The sequence below is a fragment of the Takifugu rubripes genome, chromosome 3 (assembly GCF_901000725.2).
Source record: "Takifugu rubripes chromosome 3, fTakRub1.2, whole genome shotgun sequence".
NCBI classification, from domain to species: Eukaryota; Metazoa; Chordata; class Actinopteri; order Tetraodontiformes; family Tetraodontidae; genus Takifugu; species Takifugu rubripes.
Genome location: NC_042287.1, coordinates 5763486 through 5775985, shown reverse-complemented (window position 1 = coordinate 5775985; position 12500 = coordinate 5763486). Strand labels below are relative to the sequence as shown.

Genomic DNA, 12500 nt, shown 5'->3' with positions numbered 1-12500 from the left:
AAGTGTGAAGACACTTGACTTTATTTCCTCACCTGCAGATATTTCCTTCTGTTTCTAAAATTCAGTGATGAAACGCATAAAAACACCACACTCTCCCTGAATGTTTTTAAACATGCAGAGTGGTTTGATCCTGGATTCTGGGCTCTTTCAGACCCTCACAGCACAGTGTTCAACCTAGAATGTGAATTGCTGCAACCTACAGACACCCTTTTTGAGCAAAGGTGTGTGGAAGAGGGAGCATTTGCAGGCATTAACATGAATGATGGGGCCAATTTACCCAGATACCAAACATTATGATCAAAAAATGATCAAATACAAGCAGGTCCTGGGCCAATACTTCAGGAGGGAGAACTGGAGATGTCCACGTGGTCGTGAGATGAGTTTTTCCTTTTAATGTATATTCATGCAAGAAAGGCATTATGCAGGAGTTACGCTTATGATCACTGGTAATGTTGTTCAGCTTTGAAAAATAAATGCTGAAGAATAAAAGCTCTTCTATAAAACTATTCTCAATTCAGAATTTCAGGCAAAACTTTACACCAGAAGTGAGATGAACACCTCCACAATTAATTTGTAATATCTTGCGGGGTTCAACTTAACATCTAAGACCTGTTTTACCACACTCGGTAAACATTCTTTTCCAGACAAACTCTTCGAGCTTCCTCCGCACACTTGCAAAACGAGCGATTCTAGAAAACCGAGTCAGAGTGAGACGTCTGTTTATTCTCCGCCTCTCTGTTAGCCGCTCCGTCCCCTCCGTTAGCTTAGCCTGCTAGCTAGCCTCCCAGGTAAACATGGCTATGTCACAGGCTCTCTCGGAAGAGGAGTTCCATCGGATGCAGGTAAGGGAATCCGCGGGTGCTTTTCTACAGGGTCTGGTGTGTTTATCTTTAGATGTCGCTTTCAATTCACGAACGTCACCGAGCAGTTCAGCTGACAGACATCACGGAGGGAAACGTCCAAGGCTCCCAATGCTAATGTTTGCTGATAGTGCAGCAGGAGGTAACGGCGCTAGCTCCGGGCTGCGGTTTGTTTTGAGAGGGTTGGTCGTTTTTTTTAAATGACAGTCTCGGACGCTCTCAACTGGCAACGACGCAGCATTAATCTGAAAGCCGCTCCTAGGTGGACTGCTTAGTCTGCCTGCCCTAGAGAAAGCCCGATAAAATGGTTCCTTCTGTCCCGCCTGTCACTTTGCTAACGTGTTAGCATTCACGGGATGACAGTCATGAGATCTTGGCCGGGCTACGGCGAAGCACCCTGCTAGTGTTCCCTCCATCTAAAGTTGCTGTTCTGGTGCAATCAGTGAAATCGCAGGCGTGATTATTGGGGATGACTGACACCTGTTAGCATGCTAACCGCCTCCCCGGCACATCAGGCATCAGGTCCCTGACCCCCCTGCAGCCAAGCTCCAGATGGTTCCACAGGATCCACCTTTCTTTTTACATTTACAGTCTCCTGAAGATTCTGCAGAAGGACTTGAAAAGAACCTTTTGATACAACGATTTGAAATATTACCCACACAGGGGTGCACAGCAATCTGCCATCTTTTATCAAATTTCAAGATGCAAAAGTAGTAAAGTAATAAAAACAGGTTTTCTGCACGAGCTTCGTTCTCACCTGTCATCACAGAAGATGCGTGCGGATGTGCAGAGCGTTGCTGCAGGTTGGAGGCGGCCAGGGCCTTGATTCAGGGAGAACCAGTAGATCTCTAAAGTCAGCAAAGCCCTGTGAGCTCGACGTGCCCGGTGGTGCACTGAGAGTGTGATGAACACACGAAGTAGCTCAAATTTCCCTGTGGCTTCTCTCACATGCACAGCTTAGCTCGAAAGGTTTCTCTGCTTCACCCTCGGCTGTGATGACACGATCGTGTCCCTGAAGCAGCTAACAATCCTGGTGGGTTGGTGGGTTCTGTAGTGTCGGGGGGGGTGGTGGGGGGGGTGGAGTAGTGCACACATATGGGCCATCAATAGGGCATGAAATGATCTCGCAGGCCGGATATAATTTTATTGTGGGCTAGATGTTTCGATTTAGGCCAGTTTGAAGCTCCAGTTGTGGCGGAAACCCACAAGAGTGAGCCAGAGACGGTTGATTTGCCTGTGTAACTCTTGTGTGTGTGTGTGTGTGTGTGTGTGTGTGTGTGTGTGTGTGTGTGTGTGTGTGTGCGCAGGCTCAGCTGTTGGAGCTGAGGACCCAGAACTACAAGCTGTCAGATGATCTCAGGAAGACCACTGCAGGTAAAACATCCGAGGTTTGACCTTTGATCATCGTTATAACGCCCATTAAACATTATTGAATGAGTTCAGCGGTGTCACACGGGTGTGTGACCCAGGTGTGTGACCCAGGTGTGTGACCCAGGTGTGTGACCCAGGTGTGACTTCAAGAACCTCAAAGCATCATGGGAATGATTTCCCTGCCTGACAGGAAGAGCTGCAGGCTGGTGCAGCTCCATTAACAGCCCAGTCTGTTCCAACTGGGCCTCCTGGCTGACAGTGCCTCTTTAGAGGGTTAGAACGGGTGCAGCCTGATTAGCTGGACTCAGGAAGTCCCCGGGGTGCTGACCCGCTACAGAACGCAGCCTGAGAGTCCAAGACATTGAGTCGGACCCACCGTCTCGTTCAGATTCAGCCTGTTGGTCGTTCAGCTGGTCGTGTGAGCAGGTTGATGGTGACGGTGATGTTTGTTTCAGAGCTGCACGCCGTCCGTCAGAAGAACGTTGGTCTGGAAAGAGACTTCATCAAAGCGCAGAAGGTGGTGATTATTCCTGCTTTGTCCCCCCCCCCCCCCCCCCCCCCCCTCCCAGTTGGTCTCCTGCTGACACCATTTTCCTCCTTTTGTCTCCAGGCACTGAATAAGAGCAAGAAAGCTCAGGTGAGTTCTGACCTTCACCAACTCATAACACAGAAAAACCCACAAACAGGACATCAGCAGGTTCTGGGCTCTAGGTTCTGGCCAGGAGAGCATGCAATAATGTCGTTTTTGCTAACGTTTGTCGGCTGCTGCAGGAGGTGGAAGCCTTGCTGGGTGAAAATGAGATGCTTCAGGGGAAGCTGCACAGTCAGGAGGAAGACTTCAGACTGCAGAACAGCACGCTGATGACCGAACTCTCCAAGGTAACCTCCTCTTTTCCAGCCCACTGTGCTTGTTTACCCCTGGGCAGCAGAATAAACCTGCGATTATACCCCCCCCTCCCCACAGCTGTGCACGCAGATTGAGGAGCTGGAGCAGGAGAACAAGGGCCTGAAGGAGGCGGGAGGAGGAGGAAGCAGCGCCACATCAAACGCGGCCTCCAGTCCCGTCGATGGAGAACTTCTGCGGCTGCAGGCAGAGAACGCCACCCTGCAGAAGCAGATGAAAGGTGTGCAGCTCTACCTGCCCCAGGGGGCGGGACAGCTGTGTCAGAAGAGCCCCCGACAGGACAGAATCATGGCGGTTGGCCTGTAATGACCATAAATAATTAAAAACCAAAGAGCTGCAGGCTAAGCTAACAGCTAAGCTAACGGCTATCTATGCCAGGCTGCCTGTGCCTGCTGCTGCTAATGGCCTCAACATTAACGCCACCTTTTCAGAGCTGCACATTAACTAGCTGGCGAGCTGGTCAGCCACAGTGGTTTACCGCTGTGGGTAATACTAGTTAAACGTTTTCCTCGCTACAAAGAAAATCTGCAAAGAATAACTCCTTTGACAGAGAAGTCAAGACGTTTGCTTTGAAAGGTGACCTGTAGTTCCGCTGCAGCCCTCCAGGATCGCTGCGACCGACAGATCCCGAGTGTTTCCGTGGACGGAGACGGGGCGGCCGGCACCTCGGGGAGCGCGGAGGCGTCTGCAGCGGGGGCATCGGAGCAGGTGAGTAACAGAGCCACCTCGCGGCTCCCTGAGCTGAACCGCAGAATCCGCTGCTGCCTGAAGGATCTGTCTCCGTTCGCAGGAAACGAAGCCGCAGCAGCAGCTGGAACACACGGGGAAACAGCTGCACGGTGAGTTTGGGTTGAATAGACTCACTTTCCCTCTGACATTACACTTCCTGTCGTCTTCTTCTAATGACCACAAAGGGGAAACACGCAGGTTAGAACCCAAATCCACAGTGAGGAGCTGCTCACGTCCACCAATGGTTTGGTGGTCATGGTTTTCCTTTCTGCTTCACCGCTTTAGGAGTTTCATTCGTTCTCACGAGCTTTTCTGGCTGCTGTCAGCATAAAGGTTCCCTCTGGTGGTGTTTGTTATGCCAACGTGGTCACGCGCGTGCCAAATGGTGCGTTAAACACGCGGTTTAACGCCAAATACAGGAACCATGACGTTGTTCCAAGAGTTCCAGAAAGAACCCAACTTAACACTCAAGTGGAGCAGAACGAGAGATTCTGCTGTTACGAGTGCTCCGGGTTCCAAAAAAAACCAGGATCCAGCCTCGTTCCTTTGCTCTGTGGTGGTGATTTATCACACGTGTCGGTTTCTGATCAAAACTGAAAAGGCCGCGTGTCTTTGAACGCCTCATTTCCAAACGCGAGTGACGGCGTGAACCCACCAGGCGTGACCTTTGGCGCTGATTGTGTTGTGCTCACGTGGGGTCGGTGTGCACTTTGATTCTTTTCTTTACAGCTGTGGATGTGTTGGTGGCATGCTAGTGTAGAGTAGCTAGCCAGCTCAGGACAGACACACACTACAGGCTCCGAACCACCCACAATGCAACAGTGCGGATCCTCTAGGTGGAACCTAAATTGCCGAGTCAAACGGAACCATAGCGATACGCCAGCATCACACTCAGTGGAGGGGCTTCATTTAATTGGGCTGCTCGTGTGTTTACCCAGGTTTAAGGTCAAAGGTCAGCTCCAAAATCCAAAAGTCCTGATTTTAGTCTTTGGTTTTTGTTTTTGAGTGGAGTTCGTTCCAGAGGTGGCGTAACCCGTCCCTTGAGGGTGCGATCCAGCCCGGGTGTCTCCCTCGAGGACCGGGTTACAACACCCCAATTTAGCCTTTTTTGTTTTGACTTTTTTTTAATCTCCTAATGAAGTGTTTCTCGGGGAATTTTCACACAAACCTCTTATCGCACGGCCTTCCGCCCTCAACTTTTTGATTTCGTGGCCTGAAAGTGTCAGACTGATCTGTGGTCTGAGTCTTCCAGAAGAAGGAAGGTCGCAGACATCTTGCTGCAGTGTGTGTCTGGCCTAACAGATTGCCCCTACTGTGTGCGGCGCCCCCTTTAGGCCTCTCAGAGAAGAGCGTAGAGAAGATTGTAGCTAAACAGGCAGCGCTAGGCTGGTCGGCTGCTCTCTGTCCAATAACTCACTGCTTTGGACCAGAGCTGGAGATGGCCCTGAACACCGAGCAAGAGGAGAAGAGGCTGCTGAAGGAGCAGATCCAACACCTGGAGGTATATTCACACACACGCACGCACACACACACACACACACACACACACACACACACACACACACACACACACACACACACACACACACACACACACACACAACTCACGTCCTGCACACATGTCATCGCTTTTTAATGCAACACACGTGCCTTGATGGCCCTGGCTTCCTTTATTTCCTGCTTTAGTGCTAAAAACACAGTTTAAAACAGGAGGAGCCAGATACCGTGCGCCTGTAAGGCTGCACGTGCGCAAAACGAACCACTACAAATTCCCGTTTGTCTATTAATTCATCTCGTTTGTGTGCAGACGGCTAAGCAGGCAGAAACGAGCAGGCTGCAGGAGGAGCTGGGCAAGGTAAACATGCTGACAGCAGAGTTCACTTTTGCTTTAGCCTGCTGTAAATGTCACCATTAAACGGGTTTTACTTTCTTCTTAATGCTCCTTTCTTTGGCTTTGTCTGTGTCTGTCTGTCCGTCCGTCTGTCCACCAGCTGGCTGAGAAGTTGAAGAAGAAACAGGACAGGTGACCCAAGTTAAAGTTACAGTCAGCTCCAGATGTCGCCCGTATTGCCATGTTTTCCAAAGGCTGCTTTGATTCTGTTTTAGCTCTTTAGTTTTACTTTCCTCTTCAGCAAACCTCAGCGGCCGTGAGGCGGATTTAAAGCAGCTCCAGAGCCGTCGGGAAGTTTTCCGACCCTCACTTTTACACCTTCTGTTAGACTGAAATGAAAGAAATCCCTCATGGGTCCAGGCTCAGCACCCCAGAATGACCAAGTAAAAACAGACTTCCCGACCTGTTGCCTCCACTCTCTGTCGCTATGATCGGCACTGCTTCGTGGGGCCCAGTTCTCTGCTGGTCCCGTCAGGTCCCATCAGGATGGCCGGTCCCTGTGCTGCTCAGGTCCCTCCAGAGAGGTCTGGGTGGGCTGAGGTCGGGGCTCTGAGTTATTGTCTCTGTGGCGGGGGGTGACCCTTCGGCCCAGGCTGAGGCTTTTCATTGAGCACGTGGAGGACCTGTCTGGGCCACTGGGCCAGAGGTGGATTCTTGTTTCATATTTTAGCATAAGGCTGAAACATGAACGGCTGAAGAAGCTAAAAGGCTCTTAACCCTTTCTGCCTGGACGGTCCATAGACGGGACGTCTGTCTCACTGTCGGATGTTCTTTTTTCTCCCGTCAGTTTTCAGCGTCTGCAGGGAGAGAAGGAGGTTCTGTACAACGACAGCAGGTCAGAACCACACTCCACAACTGCAAAAGCATGCGGTTTCCGTAGCAACCCAGCTGCCAATAATGCACGAGAGTAAATACGACAGAACGGGAACAGGTGTTTGATATTTACGGAAGAACCCAAAGAGATCAGGTCCAAACTGAGAAGCGAGGTCGGAGTTGGTAGCACAGCCTGTCTCAACGCCTCCCTGTAGAGACGCATCGGCCATTTTCCTCTGTTCTGTTATTGTCAAACACATTTTAGTCGAATTTGGGTAATATTGCAGATATTGACTTCTTGTTCTGTTTGCGCGTTTCCTCGCAGGACCAAAATCGATGAGCTCAACCAAAGAAAAGAGGAGGAGGTGAAGGCCTTGAACAGCTGCATCCAGAAGCTCCAGTCAGACGTGGCGGCAGCCAGTCAGGTCAGACCTCCGTCACTGTCGTTGTAGAGCAAAACAGGTTTGAGACATGTCTCGTACGCCGAGGTCAATGTTCCCTCTAATTTTTCATGTGTCTGAGCAGACACACAAGCTCCCTGAGCACCCTGAGGCCCACTGTGAGCCACATCAGATGGGTACACACCAGTATCAGGCTTGTTCAAAACCTTGGATCAGAGCAAGTTACCTGGCTTCTTAAAAGAATCAAATGACAGCAGCACATAAAATGAAAAAGACAAAAATCTTGCTCATGAGATGTGTGATGTTCTATGTGAGAGTCCTGCTTCAACCATAGGAAGAGTCACTCAGTTTCACCGCTTGTTCTTCCATGTGCACATACTCCGACAGCCATTCCATCTTAAAAGAACTGACTTTCTTTTTTACTTTGGCTTGATGAGTGGATGTGTCTCTGCCCGCTCGTTTCGCCATGATAAGGGATTAGCATTTGCGTCTCTTAGATCCGCTGCACTGTTGTTAGCTAGCTAACGTGCACGGCAAGTAAAGGCAGGGCACATACGCAAACACTGTGATTGGCTGTGTAGCGTAACTGTATCGTATTATTGGCTGGACACCTGTCGCTCATTGAGTTACGTTGCGAAATGGTACAGAAAACAATATTACTGGTCTAATTAACTAGATTATATCAGTTCTAAAATTAGATATTAATGAATACGTTTCTGTTGAATTTTATTTTGTGCGCTGCATAGATTTTCTTATGCGCTGAGTATGTACAAGCTGCGTGCGGTTGCGCAAGCGCGCAGCTTAGCGGGAACATTGGCCGAGGTCAATTCTACCGAATTACAACGCCTTCCTGATCCAAGCTGTGCTTCCATTTAGACCTCGGCCGAGCTGAAGGAAGAACTTCAGAGCAAAGAGAAGGAACACGAGTCGGCTCTCCAGAACCTGAAAGACCAGGTAGAGCAAACACCGACCCCTTCAGGGAACGCTAATGAGGCTTTTCATGTCACGATCTTTGGCTGAATCGAGTCAAATGGTTGATCTGATCGCTCCTAACGAAGATGGTGAAGGGAACAGAAACTGCTCGTGTCTATTAACCTTTTCCTGCCAGAGCGACTCTAGCATTGAGGCTAAATTGACGGTTTTGGAGGATAGACCGTATTTTCTGGACTATAAGTCGCACTTTTTTTCATAGTTTGTCAGGGGGTGCGACTTGTACTCCAGAGCGACTTATATGTGAAATAAATACATTATTACAGAATTTCACATGGTCGTTATTTTCACACTGACAACCACAAGAGGGCGCTCTAGGTGTGTGTACCTGAGCAACAAGTTCCTTTAGTGACGCAGAAGAAGAAGCAGTGCTTCGTCTATGGAGTTAGACTTGATTGTTTGGTAAACTTGTTCGGATGTTCTTTATGCTGTAGTTATCCGAATAACTGTTAATATGTTACGTTAACAAAACAGACACGTACTCAGTTCGTTGTGGGTCATGTAGCTGAATTGGTTACGTTAGCATACCGTAACCCTATTGCTAATCCATTATTATTTTAAATTGCCTTTCAAGATGAAATGTATGTTCTTGGTCTCGGATTTTATCAAATAAATTTTCCCCCAAAAATGCGACTTATAGTCCAGAAAATGCGGTAAACATATTTGGGTTGGTGTGGGACGTTGAGAGGGTCTGAGATCTCTGGCAGTTGAAAACGTGTGTCTGCAGCTGGGTCGCTGATCCGATCCATCCTTGTGCTCTAACACCTCTCTTTGTTGGATTGGTCTTCCCTCCTTTCTTCCTTCCATCCTTCCTTCCCTCTTTTGCCCTTGTTTGTGTCTTTTCCTCCTTTCTTCTGCTCCTCCCGGCCGCTTCTGTCCCGCTCCCTCTCGCCGTGGCGGCGTGTTTTGGCGCTGCAGGCAGCCAAACAGAGCGCAGTCAGTCAGGAGAGGGTGGACAACATCCTGCAGGAGAATGATGCTCTGAGGACAAACCTAGCTGCTCTAGAACAGGTAACAACCCCTGTAAACTGCTCGACGGCCTCCTAAACCGTATCCAAGGCCCAAGCATGCTGCCTCAATCAGCCGAAGTAGAGAATAAAACCGGTTTAGCAGGGTCCCCTCACTGCTCAGGTGCTCAGGAACTGATCTTGTTTTACAAAACTATTGATGTAAAACCTTCTTTTTCCAGATGATCCTCCCCACAATGTTAATATTCCCTCTCTGTATTTATGAAATCGTAACCTTAAGGAGAACGTTGCTCTGATCACCAGTCTCCGTGTCCTCGAGCAGGTAATTACTATATAGATCCTCCCCAGAATCCTTTGCAGGACCCAGATGGAACCCCTGAACCCAAAATAGACTCCTGAAAATGTTATTTTTTTTAAAAAGTAACGAAAACACCCTGGTCTGTCCTTCCTTTATGCCCTGTGATAGATAGACCCCTTGTCTTGCATATATCCATAAATCATTCACTGTGTGTGTGTGTGTGGTCAAATTTTACTTACAAAGTGAGGACATTTTTGTGTAATTAAGCATTTTTTTGATATATTGACGCAGTAACCTTCAGTTGTCTGGGACTGCAGTTGCCAAATCATTTTTGAAATCAGCAGCCTGTATTGGTTTTGAAATGTTCAAAAATGATTTGTAACTTTTGGAATGTCATTGTCAAGTAAGGATTAAGTCTTCCCTAAAGGTTCCCAATCAAAGGTTCTCCCAGAATCCAGATATTTCTCTTTTGGTTTAATGTTTTGGTTGATGCCCGTCTGAGATGTCTCCAGTCTCATTTCTCTCCATCTGTGACTGTTTTAACAAAAAGTAAACGAAAACCTGACATATGTATCATTTTTAAACAAAGCAGTGAGGGAACATCATGGATGTTACCAGGGTCAACTGAAGAAGCTTGACCAGAGATTGAAACAGGAAGTAAACAAGCACATTTATGGCAAAAATCCCAATGAAACTGAAGGGCTGGCTGAGATTTATCCCATAAAATGACCTTCGGAACTCAAATGCTGAAGCTCTTCCAAGTCACAGGAAGTGATGTCGCTACCGGCTATATTATCACCGTCGTCCTCATGTGGCCGTCAGTCCTGGGGTGTTTTCAGCCATCGACACGACTCGCCACTCCCTCCCTGCTGCCAAACTACTGTTTTGACTGATGGGGAACGGGAATGTGTGCAGATCCAGACAGTGAAGACCCAAGAGATGAATCTGCTCCGTGAGCAACAGGAGGCGCTGACGGCCGAGCTGTCTCAGAGGCGGGCGGAGTACGAGGCTCTGTCGGCTCAGAGGGACGACCTGGCCTCTCAGCTACAGGTTAGCGCACCCCCAACCCCACACGCACACTCGGTGATGGTCCGGACTCCAGAGGGACTTTGACCTTTGAAGTCAAGGTGCTTTGATCACATAGCAAACTACTGAACTACTGATTTTCTTTAGGAATCAAGTTTTGCCAACAGGAAGTTGTTAGAGCAATTAACAGAGGAAGGCCACGAGAAGGACAGACTGCTCACAGAGCTGGATGAAGCAAAGAAGGTATACACACACCCACACACACACACACACCCTCACACACACACACACACACACCCACACACACACACAAACACGCAGCCAGGAATGATGTTGTATGTGTGCGCTTGTAGACAGCAGAGAAGAGGAAGGCCATGTTGGATGAAATGGCCATACAGCTGAATCAGGAGAAATCTAACCACAAGGAGGCGCTGTCAGACCTCAAACTGCAGCACGAGAAAGAAGTAAGAGACACACACACACACACATTTGCTCCCCTTTTACTAAATTTCCTTGTTGTTCTTCTTCTGTCCTCCATCTGTTTTTATCACGTCCACTGCATTACTCAACTTAAAATAAAAGATGTATAATTAAAATAGAATAAACGTTATAAATCGTTAACTGTGACATATTTGCATTTCTTCCGATTGTGTCACGGAGGGACAGCCAGGGTGCGGACGTCCCGCTCACAGATGACCTTTGGGAAAATATGTTACTTCAGAAACATTTTGTCTTTGTCTTGTTTCCTCTGCGGTAAGATTCTGGGAGTAAGAGCGCGCTACGAGAAGGAGCTCAGAGGACTCCACGAGGACAAGAATCGTTCGGAGGAGGAGATCAGACAGCAGCTGAGGGATGAAAAGGTATGATGGATAAAAGGCACGGACGGAAAGGCGGAAGCGGCTGCCATCAGTTTGCTCTGACTGATTCCTTCTGTGTCTATTGTTCAGGCTCGGACCAAAGAGCTGGAGGGTCTCCAGTTGCGGGTTGAGGAACTGCAGGCTCAGGTTATGTCAATGGAGGGAACCAAAGGCTGGTTCGAGCGGCGACTGAAAGAGGCCGAGGTCATTATTATTCATTGTCCTCTCAGTGGACACGGGGCTGAGTGACGGGGAACCGAAATTGTATATGTTTAAGTCGTGGCGTTCATTTAATATTTCAAATCAGTTCATTCATTATTGAACGAACCCCAGTGTTTAGCCCAACCCTCGGTCTTACGTGCAAACGTACCGCGCCTCTGTTAAATACTAACATAAATCCTGCCCTGATTTATCAGACATCGGAAGACTGGAATGGAAAATTTGTTTGTTTTAGTGTATTTGATTTCCACACGAAAGATAATTGTAATTGAAAATCAGCAGGAGGGGGAAACCATATTAATCATTATTGAGCTTTTTGTTTCATCTCCCTGCAGGAAAAGATAGAAAATAAGTCTTTGGAGCATCAGGATGAGATTGAAAAACTCCAGAGCGAACACCAGCTTCGACTAGTGGTACACACACACACACACACACACACACACACACACACAAATGAGGCCGCTCTCCAAGACTAGAACCATCCATAACATTTTCAGACTAATGTGACTTATCGGTCTTTTGGTTTCGGTTCAGCGCTAAAGACTCTCTGAACGTAGAGGTTTGGAGTCGGTTTGCTCCCCCTCCAGCCTTTGAGCGCGTCTCCATGATGCCGTCATGCATGTGTGAACTGATGGATCATTTCTTCAGTTTGATCAGAGTTGGGGTGCAGGACACGTCTGGAAGGAGGCTCTGCCGACAGATTGACTGGCGCTTTAATTTGGTCTGATGGCTATAAACCATTAACATACTTTTAATAGGAGAAAGCTCTTACCTGGGCCGTGCGAGCTTCACTTGTGAGGTCTGGAATCCACCCAGGATGTGACGCATGGTGCCGCCAACTGGGCGCCGTTCGTGCAGTCTGTTAATTCTATAAGAATAATTCCAGCGTGGAACAAGAGGGTTGTTTTTTAATAGAATCTCAGGGTTGCCTGCAGGATTTGTGGAGAGAAACAGACCGCACGTTTACTTTACAGCCTTATGTAAAAAATAGATTTGATACTGATCCACAAAACTTTCACAAATAACCTCAAACAACAAACTGGGCAAAAACTTGAGCCAATCATTCATCATCTGTCTCAAACTGGGAAACTGCAGAGAGAAACTGATGCAAAAACCCCCAAAATGAACCAGAAAATTAAACAAAATAATGACCTTTTTTTATTCCCTTTATGG

At 48.1% G+C, this 12500-nt stretch overlaps 2 protein-coding genes across 10 annotated transcripts in view; one reads left to right on the top strand and one right to left on the bottom strand.

The window, feature by feature from the left end:
* Positions 1-198, bottom strand: part of ptpn18 (protein tyrosine phosphatase non-receptor type 18) — an 11074-nt gene extending 10876 nt beyond the window's left edge. For 2 of the 5 annotated variants that reach the window (XM_029833434.1, XM_029833435.1), the window contains exon 1: positions 1-179. This exon is cut by the window's left edge and continues 202 nt beyond it. The gene's annotated coding sequence lies outside the window, so the exon portion shown is untranslated. The other 3 variants (XM_029833438.1, XM_029833436.1, XM_011621834.2) reach the window with 3 other exon arrangements.
* A 511-nt stretch (positions 199-709) lies between these two features.
* The window catches only part of gripap1 (GRIP1 associated protein 1), a 20429-nt gene continuing 8638 nt past the window's right edge, over positions 710-12500 (top strand). Inside the window, exons 1-21 of one of the 5 annotated variants that reach the window (XM_011621833.2) lie at positions 710-842; positions 2168-2234; positions 2687-2748; positions 2842-2868; positions 3003-3110; positions 3196-3355; positions 3734-3843; positions 3926-3974; positions 5295-5365; positions 5672-5719; positions 5856-5887; positions 6543-6590; positions 6894-6993; positions 7846-7923; positions 8878-8970; positions 10141-10275; positions 10399-10494; positions 10605-10715; positions 11010-11111; positions 11199-11312; positions 11663-11740. In XM_011621833.2, the coding sequence (XP_011620135.2) occupies positions 795-842; positions 2168-2234; positions 2687-2748; positions 2842-2868; positions 3003-3110; positions 3196-3355; positions 3734-3843; positions 3926-3974; positions 5295-5365; positions 5672-5719; positions 5856-5887; positions 6543-6590; positions 6894-6993; positions 7846-7923; positions 8878-8970; positions 10141-10275; positions 10399-10494; positions 10605-10715; positions 11010-11111; positions 11199-11312; positions 11663-11740 (1737 nt within the window). In that variant the 5' untranslated portion in view covers positions 710-794. Of the gene's footprint in view, positions 843-2167; positions 2235-2619; positions 2749-2841; positions 2869-3002; positions 3111-3195; positions 3356-3733; positions 3844-3925; positions 3975-5198; positions 5366-5671; positions 5720-5855; positions 5888-6542; positions 6591-6893; positions 6994-7845; positions 7924-8877; positions 8971-10140; positions 10276-10398; positions 10495-10604; positions 10716-11009; positions 11112-11198; positions 11313-11662; positions 11741-12500 lie in introns of all 5 variants that reach the window. The other 4 variants (XM_011621829.2, XM_029833433.1, XM_011621830.2 and 1 more) reach the window with 4 other exon arrangements.